Here is a 21,543-nt window from a genome sequence, read left to right as displayed (position 1 = left end):
CAGGGATGCTTGAAGGTATCCACAGCCAGACTAGTGAGTCCGACTGCTAGGTGCAGGGAGGGCGGTCATCATCGCGACAGAATTTTTGGAGACTCTCGTCTTCCGCCGTGAACGAACGGGCCAGCTGACGGCATTCCTCGAAATGCTTGGAGGCTTCAGACAGAGGCGTGCCCTCTGATGGGTCAGGCCGGTAGGGGAGAATGGTGTCGAGCATACAGGTAGGCTCACGGACATATACGAGAACGAATGGCGAAAATCCCGTTGTGGCCTGTAAAGCGGTGTTATAGGCGTACGTAACGTATGGCAAAACGAGGTCCCAGTTGGTATGATCCATGTCATGTACATGGATAGCATGTCACCCAAAGTACGACTGAACCGCTCTGTTATGCCGTTCGTTAGAGGATGATAAGCAGTAGTGGTGCGATGGACGCTATTGCACGCGGTCAGAAGGGCGTTAAGAACTTCGGACAGAAACGCACGTCCTCTGTAACTCAGAAGTTCCCGTGGTGCCCCATGACGCAGTATGAAGTGATGTAGGAGGAAGGGCGCAATGTCGCGGGCTGTCGCTGTTTGCAGTGCTGCATTTTCTGCATAGCGGGTGAGGTGGTCGACAGCGACAATAATGCAGCAATTTCAGCTGATGTGCAGGGAAGAGAGCCGTAGAGATCGATGCCGACGTGGTCGAATGTTCGTGAAGGACAAGGAATGGGCTGCAAAGGACCAGAAGGACGAGGAGCAGGAAGCTTGCGTCGTTGGCACGCTGTGCACGAGCGAATGTACTTTCGCACAAAATTGTACATGCCACGCCAATAAAAGCGGGAGCGAAGCCTGGCGTAAGTCTTGAAGAGGCCGGCATGGGCGCATTGCGGGTCTGAATGGAGAGCGGAGCATACATCTGTGCGCAGGTGGCGGGGAACGACTAACAACCATTTGCGACCGTCGCAAGCCTAATTTCGACGATAGAGAACACCATCCCGCCAATCGAAATGAGAAGCTTGGCGGCGGATAGCGGGTAAAGGGCGTGTTGTTGAAGTGTCAGAAATGCAATCCATAAGTGCCGCCATCCAGGGATTTTTGCGTTGCTCCACAGCCGTGTTGACGTGCACAAGCGACCAAAACGCCGATTCCATGGCTGAAATGCAAGTCATGTCACTTGGTGAAGGCGACCGAAAGAAGGCATCCGCGTCGGTATGTTTACTGGTAGACCGGTAAATGACGCGTATGTCGCATTCTTGTAACCATAGAGCCCATCGCGCAAGGCGGCCAGACGGATCTCTTAAAGTCGATAACCAACATAGAGCATGGTGGTCTGTAACGACGTCGAATGGGCGGCCGTACAGGTAGGGTCGGAATTTTCCAAGGGGCCAGATAATAGCCAGACAGTCCTTTTCGGTGACGGAGTAGTTAGATTCCGCTTTCGTTAGGGTTCGGCTGGCGTAGGCTACTACGTATTCATCATGCCCACTCTTTCGCTGTGCAAGCACGGCACCAAGTCCTACGCCGCTGGCGTCGGTGTGGACTTACGTGGGGGCCGTGCGGTCGAAATGGTGCAGTACGGGAGGCGAAGTTAGCAAACGCCGCATAGTTTCAAAAGCATCGTCGCAACCTGAAGCCCAAGTAGAAAGTCGTGTGTCGCCGCGAAGCAGCTCAGTCAGCGGAGCAATGATAAAAGCGAAATTCCCGATAAAGCGACGAAAGTAGCAGCAGAGCCCGATAAAGCTCCGAATTTCTTTCAGGGAGGTGGGTTTCGGGAATTCGGCGACGGCGCGAAGTTTGGAAGGATCAGGGAGTATGCCATCTTTCGATACGACGTGTCCGAGTATAGCAAGCTGCTTGGCTCCAAAGCGACATTTTTTCAAGTTGAGTTGGAGGCCTGCCTCGGTGATGCACTGCAGGACTAGTTCGAGATGGTACAGATGTGCGGAAAAATCTGGAGAAAAGACGACGACATCATCAAGGTAACATAAGCATGTCTTCCATTTTAGCCCACGAAGCAGATTGTCCATCATTCGTTCGAATGTAGCAGGGGCATTGCAAAGCCCAAACGGCATAACGATAAATTCATATAGGCCATGTGGAGTCACGAAGGCTGTCTTCAGGCGATGGGCAGGATCCATAGGCACCTGCCATTAGCGTGAGCGTAAATCGAGCGGAGAAAAATATTCTGCGCCTTGCAAACAATCCAGAGCATCGTCGATGCGCGGTAAAGGGTAGACGTCTTTGCGAGTTATCTTATTAAGACGGCGGTAGTCAACGCAAAATCGAATTGAGCCATCTTTCTTCTTAACCAGGACTACAGGCGACGCCCAGAGACTATAAGAAGGTTGAACCACTCCACGCTCAATCATTTCGCTTACTTGATTTTCAATAACGCGCCGCTCCGCGGGTGATGCACGATAAGGCATCTGGCGCAGTGGTGCATGGGTGCCGGTGTCGATGTCACGACGTACAGTCAATGTGCGGCCAAGTGGAGCGCGTTGACAGTCGAACGTAGATTGGTATTTCCGTAGAAGGCTGAGAAGCAGCGAATGCTGCGCAGGGCTCTAGGGGGCATCTACTGAACTATGAAAGACGTCTTGCGTAGGCTTGGAACAAGGCAAGCTATAAGTCAACGAGTTCGCGTCTGAACAGGTGTGGTCAAGATTCGCGTCAAAGATGGTTGCTGAGTCGGCAGACTGAAGACGTCCAAGGCACTCGCCACGACGTAAGACGAGGGGCGTGGCCTTAGCGTTGGAAACGAGCAGTCGCGTGCAGCCACCGCTGACAGTTAGGACACCGAAGGGAAGGGAACGTCGTCGAAGAACAAAAATGTCGGATGGGACAAACAGGGCAGGAGTGTCAGTGGCGAAAATAGAGCAGGCATGCGCAATCACCGAAGAGTGCGGGGGGATCATGGCGTCTTCTGTAACGACCAGTTTGTCGCCGAGATCGTCACGGTCATGTGAACGGGTATCGGGAAGCGGAGAAAATTCAACTTCAGCGCGAGAACAATCAATGACGGCCTGGAAGTCCCACCCTAAGATGACGTCGTATGAACAGGACGAGAGGACGATGAACTCGACTGTATACGTGTATCCTTGAATGACGATGCGGGCGGTACATGCGGCAACAGGGGTAATGCACTGGGAACATGCTGTCCGGAGTGACAGCGCAGATAAGGGCGTCATTACTTTTCGAAGCTTGCAGCAAAGTTCTTCCGTAACTACTGAAACGGCGGCGCCTGTGTTGACTAATGCCAGTGTGACGACTCCTTCAACTGATACTTCGATTGCGTTCGTCGGAAGAGAGCGAGGCCTTGTGTGGTTCGGCTGGAACGCAGTTCTCGCCTCTTGAACTGCGGAAGCTAGTTTTCCTCCTCCGATGGGGCCGGACGCCGCCGCATGGGCGAAACTGGGCGGCCACGAGGGAATGGCGAGCGACGATCACGGGCAGGAGGAATGACGTTGCGCGTAGACGGCAAGTGCGAATCATTTGGCGGCGAGATGGACGAAGCTGGCGAAACGTAGGAGGAGAAAGGGTGCTCATGACCTTGAAGCCATAAGCGACGGCGACAGTGCCGTGCCACGTGACCAGGGATACCACAGAAGAAGCACACGGGGCGATTGTCGGGTGTACGCCAGGATCCCGTGCTAGCTGGTGATCTGGTGGTGTACACTGGAGGGATTGGACGCGGCGGCGCAGCAAACGTTGGTGCTGAAAAAGTCGATGGAGGTGGCTGTGCTGCAACCTCAGCGAAGCTGAGAGGTACAGGCAATGGTGGTGCTGTACGAAGGGACTGCATAGCTTCGCACACTTGTTCCTGGAGCATTTGACGCAACGGAGGAGCCAAGGACGGCGTGGGTCCGGGGACGGCGGTGAGTAGGGATAGCTGGCGGGCGACTTCGGAGCGTATGAATTCCTTGATTTCGCCGAGCAGATAGTCGTTGTTAGTCACAGCGGATACATTTGCAGTCGAAGTATCGGGGATAGAAGACAGACGTTGCCTCCTGAGTTCGTCGTAGCTCTCACAAAGTTCAGCGACCTCGACCACGGTCCGCGGGATTTTCGAGAGGAGCATTTGGAATGCGTCGTCTTCTATGCCATTCAGTACGTGACGGATCTTGTCAGACTCAGTCATCGATGGAAGGACGCGCTTGCAAAGGTCGACATCTTCTATGTACTTGGTGAAGTTTTCGCCGGGTAGCTGGGAACGGCTGCGCAAGCGCTCTTCGGCACGGAGCTTCCGCATCGCAGGGCGACCGAACACTTGTGTAATGCGCGCCTTGAAATCTGACCAAGTGCTGAGGTCGGATTCGTGGTTGTGGTACCACACCCTAGCGACACCCGTGAGATAGAACTTGGCGTAGCTGAGCTTCGCAGCATCGTACCATTTATTGGGGGCACTCACCCGCTCGTATAACGAGAGCCAATCTTCTACGTCGTATTCGTCGGAGCCGCTGAAGACGGGAGGATCGCGTTGACGCATTGAGCCAGGACAAATCAATGTTGGCGATGCCGGAGGTGTTGTTTGGCTGGCATCGTCAGGCATGATGGCCGGCAGTGTCCGATTGCATAGTTCCAGGGTTGGGGAAGTAGAACCCAGCACAGCTCCACCAAATATGTAATGCGGTTTATTGACAGCTCAGAAACGCGACCGTCTCAGTCAAACGTCAGACACGGAGAGCGCGAGCCCTTCATCGTCGACGGGCCGATGATGATAGTGCGTCCATAGCGCGCACCAGTCTTCTTCGCTACAATATATATATATATATATATATATATATATATATATATATATATATATATATATATGTTGTGTGTGTGTAGCCTCCATATGCTGCCAACCCCTCCTAAACAACAGTTTGCCAATGTTTTTCGAATGCTTACGTACGTGTGGTTTCCCGAGCCAGATGCAGCACGATACTTTCAGTAAACGAAGCCGTCTGAGCGTGCGAAATGAGTTGTGCAATATGAGGGGCTCCACTTCAGAGCCGTCGGAAAGAAAGGCTTCCACTACAGTTTATAAGTCAGAAGCCGTGAGTAGCCGCGTCTGCCGTCGCGGAATTTTACTGATGGTTAACGCCTCCACCCATTCCATTCCATTCCATTCCCATCCCATTCATGCTCATTCGCATCCCATTCATTGGCATCGCCATCCATTATAATTCCGTCCATTTGTCTGGAATGCGCAGAACAACATCGTCTTCGGAAAACTAAACGACAATTCAATAAAAAAAAATGATACGCCTTTCTGCAGTTTCTCACGTGATAGATATCCCCAACATGGGATTTCTTTCTTAGTTATAAGCACGTCTAAATTCACGAAGTAAGTACTGAAATTTTTTCTATATATGGCAACCACTGGTGCATATTGCGTGAAAACAGCGCAAGAGCTATTTAGTCCGGAGTACCAGCATATCGCAGTATCCTTCCAATAATTCGCAAGAGGACAGAACTACGGAGACGGTGGCCATGAGTTCTATAAGCGAAGCAGGAAACACGTGACTAAACGTACATGGTAAAGAGTCATTTGCGGACAGCTCAGGTGGCGTGAAGGGCGGGTAAGCAGTGAGCATAAAGAACACCTTGTGTTCTCGCAGATTATCTCGTGCAGTCTCCACGCCGCGTACCCTGAGCGGACCAATCACTATTGCTTTGGCGCTCTATGGCCATAGTGTCCTTTGTGGCATTAAGCACCATCAATCATCTTCATCAACATCTGCACACTGCGTTCGCTCTTGGCAGAGTGCTGTAAAGCTAGTATCTGTCACAACACAGCAGCATCTTTTGTTATCATACTCTTCTAAAGACGCGCTTTCCTGTTGCGAAGTGTCGTCGTGACCCGGTGTGTGGTTCAGAGAGACTGTACAGTCACTTTGGGGCAAGCATCGCGGTGACAGCCAATTTACACAGATTCACATTTCTTCCTTCGTCGCCAACGTACGTAGCTATTAAAGCTGACTTTATTCATGCCAAGGTGAATAAAGGCACGCCCGATACAATTTCAGACTATGCACGCCCCTTAATGCTCTCCTAACTGAGAACAAAAGAAGCAAGGATGCTCATCCGCAACGGAATGCATGATGACTTACCCGTCCACCCTGGCAAACCTCGAAAGCCACCATCGAAGGGCCGCGTCGGGTCCTTGTCGGCCGCGGACGCTCAGGCGTGGGAGGCTCCAAGCTGCTCTCGTCCTGTTGCTGCGTCGCAGCTGCGGAGGCTGCCGCATTGTCCTCCCATCGCTGCACATCAAAAGATACGCATGCATGTGACTCTACACAAGCTGCCAAATTACACAAGGTGGCTTGCCCATGTGACTGCGAAAAACGCGGAATCAAACTAAAGAGTGTCAATTAGAAGCCGTCCAAGTGAACCAAGCAAAAAACGGGTGGAAATTCTCCAACTGTTCCAGTTATAGCTACGACTTATTAAAAGTATAATAAATAAGGTCGTGTTACAAGCAATCTAGCAGCCCGCTATTACGCGCGTATTTCCATTTCGTGAGATTAAAAAAAAATAAACTTGCAGATTTTTTTTTTTTTTGGGGGGGGGGGGGGGACGCGAACGCGACAGCAGAACGCTGTACGTCTCTATTGTAGTGTGCTGTCCATAATAAGCGAAGGTCCGCGACGCCAGCGCGCCTGCTATGTTCATTAGTGGGTGCATATCGATGTCTCTTGTAGCGGGGCACATCACACAAACACAGCACGTAATTCTAGAGCCCATTGATTCTATACCCTAGCTGCCCTGGACCGGTTTCATTTTCTTAAATTTTTTTCCATTCTGCACGAAATATTTGGCCCCCACCTGAAGAAGCCGCTTACCGTGCACATTTTAGCTGACTTATGAACACGCGTGCCGGGGTTCAACCACAATAAATAAATAAATAAATTGGTGGATGAATTAATAAATCAATCAAATCTGTGCTGTACAACGTCAACAAGAAGATGCGTGCTAAATATTTGCAACATAATCCTCCTACGCTATTCAGTCGAAGGGACAGAGTTGGATAACCTGTCGTTGATGGACGATTTTATAAAAGTTTCACTTTCCGCTTTGGTGATTCTACGGTGCTCACTTGCTCCTTTCCGCATTTTGCGAGTGGATGTGTGTGCGTTTCATGTTTCTTCTTTTGTCTCGTCTTTTGATCTATCGTTATGTAATAAAGCTGTGGTAGCATATATACCAAGCCGCATGCAGAGTTCGGCAAACCTGTCCACCTATCGTTAGAATTTCTCTCTCCAGAAAGAGCCTATTTTCCCATACTGGTTTACATACATGCTTTCCATGCAATACAATCTGGCAATACGCATGTTGAATGCCAGGTGGGTGGGCTATGCGGTGCGAATAACATAAGATGAAAGTGCACACTCAAGAGACTACAGGCTAACGCTGTCATAACCCATTGCCGACAGTCTGAACAGTTTTGCTGTCAGGACCGAATTTAAAAATATATTTTTGTTCACTACACTGTATACGCGGTGTCCCAGGAATCGTGCAGCCAGATTTATAGAAAGACACCAATAATCTTACGCGAATCAGACCTGGTGCATGCGTTTGCAAGTCTTGTTGCGGAACTGTCATTAGTCCTTGATATGACTTAACTATTTCATTGTTGTTCTAATTCTCAAGATGTCAATCAGGCGGTTGCAGGTAATCGTAAGACGCGTCCGAAATGCGATGTTTTCAGCAAGGTACACACCGCGTCGTTTTTGTTTTTTTGTTTTTCTTGCAGGAAAACAGGCCGCGAACTGTGAAAAACATCACGTGAGTGCGCACCCGCGCAAACTATACTGTCCCTTCTGGGAGCACGCTAGTGCAATCTCAGTGGTATCTAAGTTTCCTCCAATAATTACCAGAGGGAACTCTGGCGAACCCATCGTTCAGCCACGATGGTAATGGTGGGTATAGTAGATGGATTTCTCTTACATTCGAGCTTGTGACTTCAGATGACCTAGTGGCGTTGTTTGTTACACTCTCTCTTCATTATCGTAAACTCCAAAGCAATCCATGTTTCTCTTACACCAGAAGTCAATAAGGCTCCGCGAACTCGCATAATCGCGGCTGATTGCAGCTGGTGTGGATCTCCATAGCTGCCGCGTAACAGTGTCGATGTGAAGCATCTGTGAGACGTCCTCTGTTCGTATCCTTCTGTCGGACAGTTTTAATAGTGTTTATTTCGTTATATATACCACCGCACTTTCTCGAAAATGATCAGTTTCAAATGTCAAGAAGTCATTTAAAGCCAGAAGGACCAGGTTTAGGCAAATCCATCTGCTAACCATCATTCCTATGGTCGCTGAACCAAGCCTGCCTGCAGCTTCCATGGATAGAAGTGCCACAGTTTCCTTCACTTTATGCCTGATATACTCTATCAGTGGTAAACGAAGGTGTTCATCGGTTGCTGGGCCAAGCGTCGTAGTGGCCTTATCAGCACGCGCGTTAGTTCTGTCCACGACGCGCCAACTGCTCCCGGCTAATACTGCGTATCAAGCGCAAGCGAATGCACTGCCTAAACGGTGAGCCTTTTTTTGACCGTCCACATGGTCTGGTTTATTTTTTAGCTTTGCATCCAACTTACTGCCCGTGTTTCTCCCTCTTTCTTTTTGTTAGCTCTTCGGTGGATGGCGGAAGTCAGTAGATGGCCTTAGCGGCTCGACGACGTAGTTGACTGGCGTCGTCTGTTGTACGACGTGGTAGGGACCGTGGTATTGAGCGAGGAGTTTAGAGGATAGACCAGGGATGCTTGAAGGTATCCACAGCCAGACTAGTGAGTCCGACTGCTAGGTGCAGGGAGGGCGGTCATCATCGCGACAGAATTTTTGGAGACTCTCGTCTTCCGCCGTGAACGAACGGGCCAGCTGACGGCATTCCTCGAAATGCTTGGAGGCTTCAGACAGAGGCGTGCCCTCTGATGGGTCAGGCCGGTAGGGGAGAATGGTGTCGAGCATACAGGTAGGCTCACGGACATATACGAGAACGAATGGCGAAAATCCCGTTGTGGCCTGTAAAGCGGTGTTATAGGCGTACGTAACGTATGGCAAAACGAGGTCCCAGTTGGTATGATCCATGTCATGTACATGGATAGCATGTCACCCAAAGTACGACTGAACCGCTCTGTTATGCCGTTCGTTAGAGGATGATAAGCAGTAGTGGTGCGATGGACGCTATTGCACGCGGTCAGAAGGGCGTTAAGAACTTCGGACAGAAACGCACGTCCTCTGTAACTCAGAAGTTCCCGTGGTGCCCCATGACGCAGTATGAAGTGATGTAGGAGGAAGGGCGCAATGTCGCGGGCTGTCGCTGTTTGCAGTGCTGCATTTTCTGCATAGCGGGTGAAGTGGTCGACAGCGACAATAATGCAGCAATTTCAGCTTATGTGCAGGGAAGAGAGCCGTAGAGATCGATGCCGACGTGGTCAAATGTTCGTGACGGACAAGGAATGGACTGCAAAGGACCAGAAGGACGAGGAGCAGGAAGCTTGCGTCGTTGGCACGCTGTGCACGAGCGAATGTACTTTCGCACAAAATTGTACATGCCACGCCAATAAAAGCGGGAGCGAAGCCTGGCGTAAGTCTTGAAGAGGCCGGCATGGGCGCATTGCGGGTCTGAATGGAGAGCGGAGCATACATCTGTGCGCAGGTGGCGGGGAACGACTAACAACCATTTGCGACCGTCGCAAGCCTAATTTCGACGATAGAGAACACCATCCCGCCAATCGAAATGAGAAGCTTGGCGGCGGATAGCGGGTAAAGGGAGTGTTGTTGAAGTGTCAGAAATGCAATCCATAAGTGCCGCCATCCAGGGATTTTTGCGTTGCTCCACAGCCGTGTTGACGTGCACAAGCGACCAAAACGCCGATTCCATGGCTGAAATGCAAGTCATGTCACTTGGTGAAGGCGACCGAAAGAAGGCATCCGCGTCGGTATGTTTACTGGTAGACCGGTAAATGACGCGTATGTCGCATTCTTGTAACCATAGAGCCCATCGCGCAAGGCGGCCAGACGGATCTCTTAAAGTCGATAACCAACATAGAGCATGGTGGTCTGTAACGACGTCGAATGGGCGGCCGTACAGGTAGGGTCGGAATTTTCCAAGGGGCCAGATAATAGCCAGACAGTCCTTTTCGGTGACGGAGTAGTTAGATTCCGCTTTCGTTAGGGTTCGGCTGGCGTAGGCTACTACGTATTCATCATGCCCACTCTTTCGCTGTGCAAGCACGGCACCAAGTCCTACGCCGCTGGCGTCGGTGTGGACTTACGTGGGGGCCGTGCGGTCGAAATGGTGCAGTACGGGAGGCGAAGTTAGCAAACGCCGCATAGTTTCAAAAGCATCGTCGCAACCTGAAGCCCAAGTAGAAAGTCGTGTGTCGCCGCGAAGCAGCTCAGTCAGCGGAGCAATGATAAAAGCGAAATTCCCGATAAAGCGACAAAAGTAGCAGCAGAGCCCGATAAAGCTCCGAATTTCTTTCAGGGAGGTGGGTTTCGGGAATTCGGCGACGGCGCGAAGTTTGGAAGGATCAGGGAGTATGCCATCTTTCGATACGACGTGTCCGAGTATAGCAAGCTGCTTGGCTCCAAAGCGACATTTTTTCAAGTTGAGTTGGAGGCCTGCCTCGGTGATGCACTGCAGGACTAGTTCGAGATGGTACAGATGTGCGGAAAAATCTGGAGAAAAGACGACGACATCATCAAGGTAACATAAGCATGTCTTCCATTTTAGCCCACGAAGCAGATTGTCCGTCATTCGTTCGAATGTAGCAGGGGCATTGCAAAGCCCAAACGGCATAACGATAAATTCATATAGGCCATGTGGAGTCACGAAGGCTGTCTTCAGGCGATGGGCAGGATCCATAGGCACCTGCCATTAGCGTGAGCGTAAATCGAGCGGAGAAAAATATTCTGCGCCTTGCAAACAATCCAGAGCATCGTCGATGCGCGGTAAAGGGTAGACGTCTTTGCGAGTTATCTTATTAAGACGGCGGTAGTCAACGCAAAATCGAATTGAGCCATCTTTCTTCTTAACCAGGACTACAGGCGACGCCCAGAGACTATAAGAAGGTTGAACCACTCCACGCTCAATCATTTCGCTTACTTGATTTTCAATAACGCGCCGCTCCGCGGGTGATGCACGATAAGGCATCTGGCGCAGTCGTGCATGGGTGCCGGTGTCGATGTCATGACGTACAGTCAATGTGCGGCCAAGTGGAGCGTGTTGACAGTCGAACGTAGATTGGTATTTCCGTAGAAGGCTGAGAAGCAGCGAATGCTGCGCAGGGCTCTAGGGGGCATCTACTGAACTATGAAAGACGTCTTGCGTAGGCTTGGAACAAGGCAAGCTATAAGTCAACGAGTTCGCGTCTGAACAGGTGTGGTCAAGATTCGCGTCAAAGATGGTTGCTGAGTCGGCAGACTGAAGACGTCCAAGGCACTCGCCACGACGTAAGACGAGGGGCGTGGCCTTAGCGTTGGAAACGAGCAGTCGCGTGCAGCCACCGCTGACAGTTAGGACACCGAAGGGAAGGGAACGTCGTCGAAGAACAAAAATGTCGGATGGGACAAACAGGGCAGGAGTGTCAGTGGCGAAAATAGAGCAGGCATGCGCAATCACCGAAGAGTGCGGAGGGATCATGACGTCTTCTGTAACGACCAGTTTGTCGCCGAGATCGTCACGGTCATGTGAACGGGTATCGGGAAGCGGAGAAAATTCAACTTCAGCGCGAGAACAATCAATGACGGCCTGGAAGTCCCACCCCAAGATGACGTCGTATGAACAGGACGAGAGGACGATGAACTCGACTGTATACGTGTATCCTTGAATGACGATGCGGGCGGTACATGCGGCAACAGGGGTAATGCACTGGGAACATGCTGTCCGGAGTGACAGCGCAGATAAGGGCGTCATTACTTTTCGAAGCTTGCAGGCAAAGTTCTTCCGTAACTACTGAAACGGCGGCGCCTGTGTTGACTAATGCCAGTGTGACGACTCCTTCAACTGATACTTCGATTGCGTTCGTCGGAAGAGAGCGAGGCCTTGTGTGGTTCGGCTGGAACGCAGTTCTCGCCTCTTGAACTGCGGAAGCTAGTTTTCCTGCTCCGATGGGGCCGGACGCCGCCGCATGGGCGAAACTGGGCGGCCACGAGGGAATGGCGAGCGACGATCACGGGCAGGAGGAATGACGTTGCGCGTAGACGGCAAGTGCGAATCATTTGGCGGCGAGATGGACGAAGCTGACGAAACGTAGGAGGAGAAAGGGTGCTCATGACCTTGAAGCCATAAGCGACGGCGACAGTGCCGTGCCACGTGACCAGGGATACCACAGAAGAAGCACACGGGGCGATTGTCGGGTGTGCGCCAGGATCCCGTGCTAGCTGGTGATCTGGTGGTGTACACTGGAGGGATTGGACGCGGCGGCGCAGCAAACGTTGGTGCTGAAAAAGTCGATGGAGGTGGCTGTGCTGCAACCTCAGCGAAGCTGAGAGGTACAGGCAATGGTGGTGCTGTACGAGGGGACTGCATAGCTTCGCACACTTGTTCCTGGAGCATTTGACGCAACGGAGGAGCCAAGGACGGCGTGGGTCCGGGGACGGCGGTGAGTAGGGATAGCTGGCGGGCGACTTCGGAGCGTATGAATTCCTTGATTTCGCCGAGCAGATAGTCGTTGTTAGTCACAGCGGATACATTTGCAGTCGAAGTATCGGGGATAGAAGACAGACGTTGCCTCCTGAGTTCGTCGTAGCTCTCACAAAGTTCAGCGACCTCGACCACGGTCCGCGGGATTTTCGAGAGGAGCATTTGGAATGCGTCGTCTTCTATGCCATTCAGTACGTGACGGATCTTGTCAGACTCAGTCATCGATGGAAGGACGCGCTTGCAAAGGTCGACATCTTCTATGTACTTGGTGAAGTTTTCGCCGGGTAGCTGGGAACGGCTGCGCAAGCGCTCTTCGGCACGGAGCTTCCGCATCGCAGGGCGACCGAACACTTGTGTAATGCGCGCCTTGAAATCTGACCAAGTGCTGAGGTCGGATTCGTGGTTGTGGTACCACACCCTAGCGACACCCGTGAGATAGAACTTGGCGTAGCTGAGCTTCGCAGCATCGTACCATTTATTGGGGGCACTCACCCGCTCGTATAACGAGAGCCAATCTTCTACGTCGTATTCGTCGGAGCCGCTGAAGACGGGAGGATCGCGTTGACGCATTGAGCCAGGACAAATCAATGTTGGCGATGCCGGAGGTGTTGTTTGGCTGGCATCGTCAGGCATGATGGCCGGCAGTGTCCGATTGCATAGTTCCAGGGTTGGGGAAGTAGAACCCAGCACAGCTCCACCAAATATGTAATGCGGTTTATTGACAGCTCAGAAACGCGACCGTCTCAGTCAAACGTCAGACACGGAGAGCGCGAGCCCTTCATCGTCGACGGGCCGATGATGATAGTGCGTCCATAGGGCGCACCAGTCTTCTTCGCTACAATATATATATATATATATATATATATATGTTGTGTGTGTGTAGCCTCCATATGCTGCCAACCCCTCCTAAACAACAGTTTGCCAATGTTTTTCGAATGCTTACGTACGTGTGGTTTCCCGAGCCAGATGCAGCACGATACTTTCAGTAAACGAAGCCGTCTGAGCGTGCGAAATGAGTTGTGCAATATGAGGGGCTCCACTTCAGAGCCGTCGGAAAGAAAGGCTTCCACTACAGTTTATAAGTCAGAAGCCGTGAGTAGCCGCGTCTGCCGTCGCGGAATTTTACTGATGGTTAACGCCTCCACCCATTCCATTCCATTCCATTCCCATCCCATTCATGCTCATTCGCATCCCATTCATTGGCATCGCCATCCATTATAATTCCGTCCATTTGTCTGGAATGCGCAGAACAACATCGTCTTCGGAAAACTAAACGACAATTCAATTAAAAAAAAATGATACGCCTTTCTGCAGTTTCTCACGTGATAGATATCCCCAACATGGGATTTCTTTCTTAGTTATAAGCACGTCTAAATTCACGAAGTAAGTACTGAAATTTTTTCTATATATGGCAACCACTGGTGCATATTGCGTGAAAACAGCGCAAGAGCTATTTAGTCCGGAGTACCAGCATATCGCAGTATCCTTCCAATAATTCGCAAGAGGACAGAACTACGGAGACGGTGGCCATGAGTTCTATAAGCGAAGCAGGAAACACGTGACTAAACGTACATGGTAAAGAGTCATTTGCGGACAGCTCAGGTGGCGTGAAGGGCGGGTAAGCAGTGAGCATAAAGAACACCTTGTGTTCTCGCAGATTATCTCGTGCAGTCTCCACGCCGCGTACCCTGAGCGGACCAATCACTATTGCTTTGGCGCTCTATGGCCATAGTGTCCTTTGTGGCATTAAGCACCATCAATCATCTTCATCAACATCTGCACACTGCGTTCGCTCTTGGCAGAGTGCTGTAAAGCTAGTATCTGTCACAACACAGCAGCATCTTTTGTTATCATACTCTTCTAAAGACGCGCTTTCCTGTTGCGAAGTGTCGTCGTGACCCGGTGTGTGGTTCAGAGAGACTGTACAGTCACTTTGGGGCAAGCATCGCGGTGACAGCCAATTTACACAGATTCACATTTCTTCCTTCGTCGCCAACGTACGTAGCTATTAAAGCTGACTTTATTCATGCCAAGGTGAATAAAGGCACGCCCGATACAATTTCAGACTATGCACGCCCCTTAATGCTCTCCTAACTGAGAACAAAAGAAGCAAGGATGCTCATCCGCAACGGAATGCATGATGACTTACCCGTCCACCCTGGCAAACCTCGAAAGCCACCATCGAAGGGCCGCGTCGGGTCCTTGTCGGCCGCGGACGCTCAGGCGTGGGAGGCTCCAAGCTGCTCTCGTCCTGTTGCTGCGTCGCAGCTGCGGAGGCTGCCGCATTGTCCTCCCATCGCTGCACATCAAAAGATACGCATGCATGTGACTCTACACAAGCTGCCAAATTACACAAGGTGGCTTGCCCATGTGACTGCGAAAAACGCGGAATCAAACTAAAGAGTGTCAATTAGAAGCCGTCCAAGTGAACCAAGCAAAAAACGGGTGGAAATTCTCCAACTGTTCCAGTTATAGCTACGACTTATTAAAAGTATAATAAATAAGGTCGTGTTACAAGCAATCTAGCAGCCCGCTATTACGCGCGTATTTCCATTTCGTGAGATTAAAAAAAAATAAACTTGCAGATGTTTTTTTTTTTTTTTTTGGGGGGGGGGGGGGGGACGCGAACGCGACAGCAGAACGCTGTACGTCTCTATTGTAGTGTGCTGTCCATAATAAGCGAAGGTCCGCGACGCCAGCGCGCCTGCTATGTTCATTAGTGGGTGCATATCGATGTCTCTTGTAGCGGGGCACATCACACAAACACAGCACGTAATTCTAGAGCCCATTGATTCTATACCCTAGCTGCCCTGGACCGGTTTCATTTTCTTAAATTTTTTTCCATTCTGCACGAAATATTTGGCCCCACCTGAAGAAGCCGCTTACCGTGCACATTTTAGCTGACTTATGAACACGCGTGCCGGGGTTCAACCACAATAAATAAATAAATAAATTGGTGGATGAATTAATAAATCAATCAAATCTGTGCTGTACAACGTCAACAAGAAGATGCGTGCTAAATATTTGCAACATAATCCTCCTACGCTATTCAGTCGAAGGGACAGAGTTGGATAACCTGTCGTTGATGGACGATTTTATAAAAGTTTCACTTTCCGCTTTGGTGATTCTACGGTGCTCACTTGCTCCTTTCCGCATTTTGCGAGTGGATGTGTGTGCGTTTCATGTTTCTTCTTTTGTCTCGTCTTTTGATCTATCGTTATGTAATAAAGCTGTGGTAGCATATATACCAAGCCGCATGCAGAGTTCGGCAAACCTGTCCACCTATCGTTAGAATTTCTCTCTCCAGAAAGAGCCTATTTTCCCATACTGGTTTACATACATGCTTTCCATGCAATACAATCTGGCAATACGCATATTGAATGCCAGGTGGGTGGGCTATGCGGTGCGAATAACATAAGATGAAAGTGCACACTCAAGAGACTACAGGCTAACGCTGTCATAACCCATTGCCGACAGTCTGAACAGTTTTGCTGTCAGGACCGAATTTAAAATATATTTTTGTTCACTACACTGTATACGCGGTGTCCCAGGAATCGTGCAGCCAGATTTATAGAAAGACACCAATAATCTTACGCGAATCAGACCTGGTGCATGCGTTTGCAAGTCTTGTTGCGGAACTGTCATTAGTCCTTGATATGACTTAACTATTTCATTGTTGTTCTAATTCTCAAGATGTCAATCAGGCGGTTGCAGGTAATCGTAAGACGCGTCCGAAATGCGATGTTTTCAGCAAGGTACACACCGCGTCGTTTTTGTTTTTTTGTTTTTCTTGCAGGAAAACAGGCCGCGAACTGTGAAAAACATCACGTGAGTGCGCACCCGCGCAAACTATACTGTCCCTTCTGGGAGCACGCTAGTGCAATCTCAGTGGTATCTAAGTTTCCTCCAATAATTACCAGAGGGAACTCTGGCGAACCCATCGTTCAGCCACGATGGTAATGGTGGGTATAGTAGATGGATTTCTCTTACATTCGAGCTTGTGACTTCAGATGACCTAGTGGCGTTGTTTGTTACACTCTCTCTTCATTATCGTAAACTCCAAAGCAATCCATGTTTCTCTTACACCAGAAGTCAATAAGGCTCCGCGAACTCGCATAATCGCGGCTGATTGCAGCTGGTGTGGATCTCCATAGCTGCCGCGTAACAGTGTCGATGTGAAGCATCTGTGAGACGTCCTCTGTTCGTATCCTTCTGTCGGACAGTTTTAATAGTGTTTATTTCGTTATATATACCACCGCACTTTCTCGAAAATGATCAGTTTCAAATGTCAAGAAGTCATTTAAAGCCAGAAGGACCAGGTTTAGGCAAATCCATCTGCTAACCATCATTCCTATGGTCGCTGAACCAAGCCTGCCTGCAGCTTCCATGGATAGAAGTGCCACAGTTTCCTTCACTTTATGCCTGATATACTCTATCAGTGGTAAACGAAGGTGTTCATCGGTTGCTGGGCCAAGCGTCGTAGTGGCCTTATCAGCACGCGCGTTAGTTCTGTCCACGACGCGCCAACTGCTCCCGGCTAATACTGCGTATCAAGCGCAAGCGAATGCACTGCCTAAACGGTGAGCCTTTTTTTGACCGTCCACATGGTCTGGTTTATTTTTTAGCTTTGCATCCAACTTACTGCCCGTGTTTCTCCCTCTTTCTTTTTGTTAGCTCTTCGGTGGATGGCGGAAGTCAGTAGATGGCCTTAGCGGCTCGACGACGTAGTTGACTGGCGTCGTCTGTTGTACGACGTGGTAGGGACCGTGGTATTGAGCGAGGAGTTTAGAGGATAGACCAGGGATGCTTGAAGGTATCCACAGCCAGACTAGTGAGTCCGACTGCTAGGTGCAGGGAGGGCGGTCATCATCGCGACAGAATTTTTGGAGACTCTCGTCTTCCGCCGTGAACGAACGGGCCAGCTGACGGCATTCCTCGAAATGCTTGGAGGCTTCAGACAGAGGCGTGCCCTCTGATGGGTCAGGCCGGTAGGGGAGAATGGTGTCGAGCATACAGGTAGGCTCACGGACATATACGAGAACGAATGGCGAAAATCCCGTTGTGGCCTGTAAAGCGGTGTTATAGGCGTACGTAACGTATGGCAAAACGAGGTCCCAGTTGGTATGATCCATGTCATGTACATGGATAGCATGTCACCCAAAGTACGACTGAACCGCTCTGTTATGCCGTTCGTTAGAGGATGATAAGCAGTAGTGGTGCGATGGACGCTATTGCACGCGGTCAGAAGGGCGTTAAGAACTTCGGACAGAAACGCACGTCCTCTGTAACTCAGAAGTTCCCGTGGTGCCCCATGACGCAGTATGAAGTGATGTAGGAGGAAGGGCGCAATGTCGCGGGCTACAGATGCTGTTTGCAGTGCTGCATTTTCTGCATAGCGGGTGAGGTGGTCGACAGCGACAATAATGCAGCAATTTCAGCTTATGTGCAGGGAAGAGAGCCGTAGAGATCGATGCCGACGTGGTCGAATGTTCGTGACGGACAAGGAATGGACTGCAAAGGACCAGAAGGACGAGGAGCAGGAAGCTTGCGTCGTTGGCACGCTGTGCACGAGCGAATGTACTTTCGCACAAAATTGTACATGCCACGCCAATAAAAGCGGGAGCGAAGCCTGGCGTAAGTCTTGAAGAGGCCGGCATGGGCGCATTGCGGGTCTGAATGGAGAGCGGAGCATACATCTGTGCGCAGGTGGCGGGGAACGACTAACAACCATTTGCGACCGTCGCAAGCCTAATTTCGACGATAGAGAACACCATCCCGCCAATCGAAATGAGAAGCTTGGCGGCGGATAGCGGGTAAAGGGAGTGTTGTTGAAGTGTCAGAAATGCAATCCATAAGTGCCGCCATCCAGGGATTTTTGCGTTGCTCCACAGCCGTGTTGACGTGCACAAGCGACCAAAACGCCGATTCCATGGCTGAAATGCAAGTCATGTCACTTGGTGAAGGCGACCGAAAGAAGGCATCCGCGTCGGTATGTTACTGGTAGACCGGTAAATGACGCGTATGTCGCATTCTTGTAACCATAGAGCCCATCGCGCAAGGCGGCCAGACGGATCTCTTAAAGTCGATAACCAACATAGAGCATGGTGGTCTGTAACGACGTCGAATGGGCGGCCGTACAGGTAGGGTCGGAATTTTCCAAGGGGCCAGATAATAGCCAGACAGTCCTTTCGGTGACGGAGTAGTTAGATTCCGCTTTCGTTAGGGTTCGGCTGGCGTAGGCTACTACGTATTCATCATGCCCACTCTTTCGCTGTGCAAGCACGGCACCAAGTCCTACGCCGCTGGCGTCGGTGTGGACTTACGTGGGGGCCGTGCGGTCGAAATGGTGCAGTACGGGAGGCGAAGTTAGCAAACGCCGCATAGTTTCAAAAGCATCGTCGCAACCTGAAGCCCAAGTAGAAAGTCGTGTGTCGCCGCGAAGCAGCTCAGTCAGCGGAGCAATGATAAAAGCGAAATTCCCGATAAAGCGACAAAAGTAGCAGCAGAGCCCGATAAAGCTCCGAATTTCTTTCAGGGAGGTGGGTTTCGGGAATTCGGCGACGGCGCGAAGTTTGGAAGGATCAGGGAGTATGCCATCTTTCGATACGACGTGTCCGAGTATAGCAAGCTGCTTGGCTCCAAAGCGACATTTTTTCAAGTTGAGTTGGAGGCCTGCCTCGGTGATGCACTGCAGGACTAGTTCGAGATGGTACAGATGTGCGGAAAAATCTGGAGAAAAGACGACGACATCATCAAGGTAACATAAGCATGTCTTCCATTTTAGCCCACGAAGCAGATTGTCCGTCATTCGTTCGAATGTAGCAGGGGCATTGCAAAGCCCAAACGGCATAACGATAAATTCATATAGGCCATGTGGAGTCACGAAGGCTGTCTTCAGGCGATGGGCAGGATCCATAGGCACCTGCCATTAGCGTGAGCGTAAATCGAGCGGAGAAGAATATTCTGCGCCTTGCAAACAATCCAGAGCATCGTCGATGCGCGGTAAAGGGTAGACGTCTTTGCGAGTTATCTTATTAAGACGGCGGTAGTCAACGCAAAATCGAATTGAGCCATCTTTCTTCTTAACCAGGACTACAGGCGACGCCCAGAGACTATAAGAAGGTTGAACCACTCCACGCTCAATCATTTCGCTTACTTGATTTTCAATAACGCGCCGCTCCGCGGGTGATGCACGATAAGGCATCTGGCGCAGTCGTGCATGGGTGCCGGTGTCGATGTCATGACGTACAGTCAATGTGCGGCCAAGTGGAGCGTGTTGACAGTCGAACGTAGATTGGTATTTCCGTAGAAGGCTGAGAAGCAGCGAATGCTGCGCAGGGCTCTAGGGGGCATCTACTGAACTATGAAAGACGTCTTGCGTAGGCTTGGAACAAGGCAAGCTATAAGTCAACGAGTTCGCGTCTGAACAGGTGTGGTCAAGATTCGCGTCAAAGATGGTTGCTGAGTCGGCAGGCTGAAGACGTCCAAGGCACTCGCCACGACGTAAGACGAGGGGCGTGGCCTTAGCGTTGGAAACGAGCAGTCGCGTGCAGCCACCGCTGACAGTTAGGACACCGAAGGGAAGGGAACGTCGTCGAAGAACAAAAATGTCGGATGGGACAAACAGGGCAGGAGTGTCAGTGGCGAAAATAGAGCAGGCATGCGCAATCACCGAAGAGTGCGGAGGGATCATGACGTCTTCTGTAACGACCAGTTTGTCGCCGAGATCGTCACGGTCATGTGAACGGGTATCGGGAAGCGGAGAAAATTCAACTTCAGCGCGAGAACAATCAATGACGGCCTGGAAGTCCCACCCCAAGATGACGTCGTATGAACAGGACGAGAGGACGATGAACTCGACTGTATACGTGTATCCTTGAATGACGATGCGGGCGGTACATGCGGCAACAGGGGTAATGCACTGGGAACATGCTGTCCGGAGTGACAGCGCAGATAAGGGCGTCATTACTTTTCGAAGCTTGCGGCAAAGTTCTTCCGTAACTACTGAAACGGCGGCGCCTGTGTTGACTAATGCCAGTGTGACGACTCCTTCAACTGATACTTCGATTGCGTTCGTCGGAAGAGAGCGAGGCCTTGTGTGGTTCGGCTGGAACGCAGTTCTCGCCTCTTGAACTGCGGAAGCTAGTTTTCCTGCTCCGATGGGGCCGGACGCCGCCGCATGGGCGAAACTGGGCGGCCACGAGGGAATGGCGAGCGACGATCACGGGCAGGAGGAATGACGTTGCGCGTAGACGGCAAGTGCGAATCATTTGGCGGCGAGATGGACGAAGCTGACGAAACGTAGGAGGAGAAAGGGTGCTCATGACCTTGAAGCCATAAGCGAGGGCGACAGTGCCGTGCCACGTGACCAGGGATACCACAGAAGAAGCACACGGGGCGATTGTCGGGTGTGCGCCAGGATCCCGTGCTAGCTGGTGATCTGGTGGTGTACACTGGAGGGATTGGACGCGGCGGCGCAGCAAACGTTGGTGCTGAAAAAGTCGATGGAGGTGGCTGTGCTGCAACCTCAGCGAAGCTGAGAGGTACAGGCAATGGTGGTGCTGTACGAGGGGACTGCATAGCTTCGCACACTTGTTCCTGGAGCATTTGACGCAACGGAGGAGCCAAGGACGGCGTGGGTCCGGGGACGGCGGTGAGTAGGGATAGCTGGCGGGCGACTTCGGAGCGTATGAATTCCTTGATTTCGCCGAGCAGATAGTCGTTGTTAGTCACAGCGGATACATTTGCAGTCGAAGTATCGGGGATAGAAGACAGACGTTGCCTCCTGAGTTCGTCGTAGCTCTCACAAAGTTCAGCGACCTCGACCACGGTCCGCGGGATTTTCGAGAGGAGCATTTGGAATGCGTCGTCTTCTATGCCATTCAGTACGTGACGGATCTTGTCAGACTCAGTCATCGATGGAAGGACGCG

At 51.0% G+C, this 21,543-nt stretch overlaps 1 protein-coding gene across 1 annotated transcript in view; it reads right to left on the bottom strand.

The window, feature by feature from the left end:
• The window catches only part of LOC119440238 (serine/arginine repetitive matrix protein 1-like), a 293,035-nt gene that overhangs the window by 187,819 nt on the left and 83,673 nt on the right, over window positions 1–21,543 (bottom strand). Inside the window, exons 9-10 of the mRNA XM_049661047.1 lie at window positions 14,762–14,911; window positions 6,072–6,221 (exon numbers count right to left, since the gene is read on the bottom strand). Of these exons, the coding sequence (XP_049517004.1) occupies window positions 6,072–6,221; window positions 14,762–14,911 (300 nt within the window). The remainder of the gene's footprint in view (window positions 1–6,071; window positions 6,222–14,761; window positions 14,912–21,543) is intronic.

This window comes from Dermacentor silvarum, chromosome 1 (genome assembly GCF_013339745.2).
Source record: "Dermacentor silvarum isolate Dsil-2018 chromosome 1, BIME_Dsil_1.4, whole genome shotgun sequence".
In the NCBI taxonomy this organism is placed as follows: domain Eukaryota; kingdom Metazoa; phylum Arthropoda; class Arachnida; order Ixodida; family Ixodidae; genus Dermacentor; species Dermacentor silvarum.
This window is presented reverse-complemented; position numbering and strand designations above follow the sequence as displayed.